At 39.6% G+C, this 5,932-nt stretch overlaps 1 protein-coding gene across 1 annotated transcript in view; it reads right to left on the bottom strand.

Moving 5' to 3' along the window:
• The window catches only part of RORB (RAR related orphan receptor B), a 93,252-nt gene extending 87,714 nt beyond the window's left edge, over positions 1-5,538 (bottom strand). The window contains exon 1 of the mRNA XM_045288527.1: positions 5,499-5,538. Coding sequence (XP_045144462.1) covers positions 5,499-5,538 — 40 coding nt within the window. The remainder of the gene's footprint in view (positions 1-5,498) is intronic.
• Positions 5,539-5,932: the final 394 nt, after the last annotated feature.

Here is a 5,932-nt window from a genome sequence, read left to right as displayed (position 1 = left end):
AGAGACAAGAAAGGCAAGGCTCACCAAGCCATTTATCTCTCTGCCCTTCAGTCAATCCCACCTGCGTTTATCAGCCAGGCTGGCACAATAAACTATCTCAGGGAGGATGCTAAAAATGCACAGTACCAGACCTTACCATGATGAATAGAGTCAAAATTGCTTTTTTTAAAAGATTCTCATGTAAACTTTAATAAAGTTTAAGAAATGCTTTTCTGAGATCCCTGGGTAATCATTGACGATGACAACAATTACTTTGTTCAAGTGGATAAATCTTGTGTTTTAAATTCCTTATATATACTTTATTCCTTTTGAGCCCCCTTCTCTGGTCTCTGTAGCTGAAGCTTTCAGCGGGAATGTCACGTGTGTGAAGTGGCCTGTAAGAGGATGAATTACCTCTATAGTGCAGATCACACAGATGATGCTAAGTGAACAGGTAGAGGCTATGTGCTTGAGGGGAAAAAAAGAAAGCAAAAAGCCTTATTTTGGAAAGATGAACACAATAGGGTTTTACTAGGTTAAAATTCACAATGCACAAAAGGGCATTAATCAAAGGGGCTTCAGGAAGATTTTGTGGGCCTACTCAATGGAGGCTACTCAAAGGAGTGCTTGTAAAAGCTATCTAGTTCAATTCAACTAACATTTATTTCCTTTAGGGTGAAGATGCATGCAAAGCCAAGTTTCAGTCTTTGAAAATAATATAATGATAGTGTGGGGAAACAGTTCTAAATAACTCATCTATACGACTCTGATGATCCTTAATTGAACCTGGCAGCAAAGCCTTTCATTCCATCAGGGAGAAACTGAGAAGGTTCAGGGTTCACGTGAGGTGGCTTTTGAGCTGGGTCTTGGAAAATAGTAAGAAAGGTTCCAAACAGTCAACATATTGGGACAACACAAACTTAAAATTGGTGACGTAAAGACTGAAAAGGGAAACCCCAATGATGGGAGTAACATTTCAGACTAAAGGGCTTACCAACAAAAAAATCCCCGGGGCCAGATGGCTTCACAGGAGAATTCTACCAAGCATTCAAGGAAGAACTGCCTGCAATCCTACACAAACTCTTCCAGAACACAGAAAAAGATGGAAAACTCCCAAACTCTTTCTATGAAGCTAGCGTAACTTTGATACCTAAAGTGGGCCAAGATGCCACAAGAATCGAGAACTATAGACCAATATCCCTAATGAACATTGATGCAAAAATACTTAACAAAATACTGGCCAATAGAATACAAAAGCATATTAAAAAAAATAATTCACCATGACCAAGTGGGATTCATACCAGGGATGCAGGGATGATTCAACATGCGAAAGACCATCAGCATTATTCTCCACATTGGCAGGAAAAATTATAAGAATCACATGATAATATCGATAGACGCGGAAAAAGCATTCGACAACCTCCAACATGCATTCCTGTTTCAGACACTCAAGAAGATGGGACTAGAAGGAAAATCCTCAATATTATGCAAGCCATATATGAAAAACCAACAGCCAACGTGGTAGTTAATGGAGAAAAGACGAAAACAATTCCACTGCAAAAGGGGACCAGACAAGGATGCCCCTTGTCCCCACTCCTATTTAACATCATGCTGGGGGTCCTAGCTAACAACATAAGACAAAGGAAAGATATTAAAGGTATTCATCTGGGTAAGGAAGAGGCGAAATTATCATTATCCGCAGACGATATGATTCTATATATCGAAGAGCCCTTAAACTCCACGAGTGGAGTGTTGGAAGCAATAGAGGAATATGGCAGAGTGGCAGGATGCAAGATCAACAAACAGAAGTCTATTGGACTGCTCTACACATCAGACAAGGTCACAAAAGAGACGATTAGAAAGGTAGTACCCTTTACAACAGCTTTTTTTTACATTGCCACTTACTGCATTGAGAATTACATTATTATATGATCTATCCCATTTTTAATTCAGTTACCATTGTACCGGCACTGGCTATTGAAATTAAAAAAGTAAAATTATAGAATTGAAGACATGCTTTGATTCTTATTGCAAGAGTGCTGACGGAATTCTGAGGTCAGGAAAAGACGGTAGCTTTTTAGAAGGATGTCTGTCAGAATTAAAGGTAATTGTGCTCATGGGTAAACGGCACATTATTTTAAGGGTAAAATGATCATTTAGGGTGCCGCTCTAGAAACCCCCGCTTGTCATTTCGCCTTATAATAAATACCACAATGTGAGACGGAGGCCAAAGCTTAGAGCAGACTTTCCTCAAAGACTGAAGTCCCTGTTTTGCTGATACTGCACACTTTCCCCTAAAGAGATTAGCAGTGTAATCCCAAATATTATGGGACCGGTGCAATCTTAGTTTTGAGCTCATCAGATTCAACATGCTGCACATAATCCCTAACAGCTTTATTCAGTGCTTCTGTAAGCTGGTGAGGGCGTCCTATCGACCATGACGACCACCCTTCCTGTGCCCAGAGACACCACTCTCTCTCCAGACTGAGAAAGTACTAAACATAGACACTGTGATTTTTAAACCCCATTTTATCATGTTCCCTCATATTGAACTGTGTTTTCTACAAACGGCCATTCATAACCATTGTCTGACGGCTCATTGATAACATGTGAGTAGATATGGTTAGGGCCATCCCAAGGCAAGCTGCTGCTTATACGTAACTTTGTTCCAAGTGCAGTTTTATGTGATCAGGGGGAATGGATACATAGGGAGAAAGGGTTTTCTGTGGTCATTTGTGTAGAGGTTTGAATTCCTCCTAAGGAGGAGAGGTATTTTAGAGGAAACATACAAGAAGAATAAGCATGGCTAATATCTATGCATTGTGTAGTAGAGGACCCATGGGGAAAGTTAGGAAAGTATCTTTCCCATCATCAAATGCTGTGAGGGAGCCCATCCCTGGCCTTTGGGACTCAGGACCACCGTCTCAGTGGACATCAAGGTCAAGAAGCACAGCAATCCACAAAGACAACTCTCTCTACCCTATCTTGGTGAGTAGTGACTGGGTCTCAAAAGCTGTGAATAGTGCTATCTACAGAATAACGGTGGAGCTCTCCTTGAGAGCAAAATGAGTGAAGAACAGCCAAGAAGCAATTAGTCCCAAGGACTAAGGTACCATACACACCTTAGGCCCCACAACCTTAAGGCTACCTGGCGTGTATTACCTATTGCTCTAATTCAGTGGTTCTCAACCTGTGGGTCACGACCCCTTTTGGGGAGGATTGATGACCCTTTCACAGGGGTTGCCTAAGACCATCGTAAAACACATATTTCCAATGGTCCTAGGAACCAAGACACTGTTCCTCTATCCGTCTCCAGGCGGGTCTGCCCACATGCAGATTCGCTCTCATACGAATACCAGGCGTGAAGACTGTTTGTTACCCATGCTACACCATGCTTCAAGAGAAAATTTCAATGATTTGTCATTAGAAATAAATATTTTGCAATATACAATTACATATTGTTTTTGTGATTAACCACTATGCTTTAATGATGTTCAATTTGTAACAATGCAAATACATCCTGCATAACAGATATTTACATGACGATTCACATCAGTAGCGAAATGACCGTTATGAAGTAGCAGCGACAATAATTTTATGAAAAGAGTTAATTTTGTGGTTGGGGTTCCCCACAACGTGAGGAACTGTATTAAAGGGTCAAGGCATTAGGAAGGTTGAGAACCACTGCTCTAATTGGTATCACAATAGGAGGTCCTGGATAGAGTGGGAGTAGAGTGTGGAACAAAACTCAAAAGTTATTTAAAGGACCCGCCTTACTGGTCTGATTAAGATATGGGATTATGCCCCTGAGACACCCTTCGGACCTGTAAAGAACCTCACCCCTTGGCTCAACTTTCAGCAAAACAGGAGACAAATCTGTAAGGTGAACAGTAGCAAAACCGGAGAGAAACACACCCCTCCCAACAATCGACCTCAGAGGGTGGGATGGAGACCATTAACAGAAGGACACTCGGACAGGCTGCAAGGGCAGGAAAGAAGGACAAAGGGAACCGGAAGCCCAGGGAAGAAGTGGGGAGGGCTGTTGCATTGTGGGGACTGTAATCAGTGTCATAAAACGGAGTCTGCAAGAATTGTTGAACAGAAAACTAGTTTGATTTGTAAACTTTCCCCCAAACCACAGTGAAAAGAAGCCAAACAAAACAAGCAAATGTGGGTGAGACACAAATTGCTAAGCACAGCGCTGAGAGTCCTACTTCCGCACTGAAAGTCTAAACTCAAATTTAGGATCTTTAAACAAATTATTGAAATTTAAGAGGGAAAAAAGCCAGTATCTGTTTCTCATTGGAAGCTTTAAACACACGTTTTTTTCATATCATTTATTTTAAAAAATAAGTTTTGTGCGTCTGTGTGTGCAAAAACCCCTAAAACCTAATACTGTATTTGATGTAATTTTACAGAGAAGGTAGAAGGTAACTGTGTTTTCTTTTTTCTTAACACAAAATCAGGGGGGAAAGAAACACTGCTGGTCACCTGAGAGTACCTGCCAGTGGTCATTCAGAACCAAAGAGGATTAAGACATGGGCACTAATATGTCCATTGTTATTAATTTCCAAATAACAATAGCAACGATATCCTGAGTGAATCTGGTAGCAGTGAGGATGAATTATTGTTTAAAGACTCCATTGGTGTCAGAGCCACAATCTGCTCTCAATGGCTTACTTTGTCGATAGTCTTTAAGAACTTCATATGCTGCAATAGATGAATAACTATTTAGAGGAGACATCTATTACTTCCTGAAAAAGCAACACTGGAAAGTTCTAATTATTGTGGAGATACAGAATTCTGATTTTATATAGTATGTAAATAGTTGTAGTTTGATTGAAAACAGTTGTTACCTTTATGGTTCAAAATGAAAATATTTCTATCCATGTACATTTTTATGATTTTTCACTGCTCTACAGCAGAGAAATGATACTAGTTTAGCATTTTATTACTTAAAAACTGTCTATCCTATTGAACAAGTTGTGTTTATAAAACTGCTATTAACTTATTAAAAAATGAGATGAAAAAATCAATCATAATCATGTCATTGTTCATGTTCATTCAACCAGACTAGTTTTTTGAAAATATATTTCTTTCTTATGAGAAAATGTTTGCCAAAACATATTGATAAGCTAAGTGGATTGAAAAAATTAGGACAGTAAAATGACTATAACTATTGTCAATCATTAAAATCAAAACTACAAAACTGCAACAGGGATGTTCATATTGTCATTGCTGTAATACACCAGATGATTGCCTTCATTTAATCTCAAATTTATGCATATGATAATTCACCTCAGGATATGCTAGTATTTATATTGAAATAGGTTCTCCAGTGTAAAATTACGACGAGGTGGCTTGTTCATTACATACATCTGCAAGTCAGAATACATCGTATTGTCCCCATACTTAGCTATCAGTTTATTTTGCTGAGAGTTTGTAAACACTCGCTTTCTGGCCGGGAGGGTAGCTAACCAGGCTACACGTCCCAAGAGACAAGAAAATGTAAAACTCACCTGTGGCGTCAGCTTTAGCTTTGAGCTCGTTCTCACACATTTTGACGTAGCAATTAAAAGTCCTACTGAAAAATAGGACTCTTTTCACTGGAGGACAGACGACTACCCTGTGTTATTCCACAGCTAGAATCCCAACAGACTGCATTAATGAGATTACATGAAAGACGAGTTAAAGGCATCAACCATTCCATTTCATTAAGTGAGGGTGAAAGGCTGCTCAGGCAAAGAAGCGGGAGGGAATTTGTTTCTGCCTTTGGATACGACATAGCCACTAAACAATGCAGCATCTGCTAAAATGCGAGGAAACATTTTAAAGACATTTTTCCTTCAATCATATAGATGCATACACATTGTGCACTTAAATTCCCTTTTTTTTTCCCATCCCCTTGGTAAAAAGAGATCCAGTGTTTCCATGCCATGCAACAAAGGCTCTT

Source organism: Echinops telfairi, unplaced genomic scaffold, assembly GCF_000313985.2.
Source record: "Echinops telfairi isolate 266 unplaced genomic scaffold, ASM31398v2 ScPeMD7_22;HRSCAF=79, whole genome shotgun sequence".
NCBI classification, from domain to species: domain Eukaryota; kingdom Metazoa; phylum Chordata; class Mammalia; order Afrosoricida; family Tenrecidae; genus Echinops; species Echinops telfairi.
The sequence above is the reverse complement of the archived record's forward strand: the minus strand, read 5'-3'. Positions and strand labels throughout refer to the sequence as shown.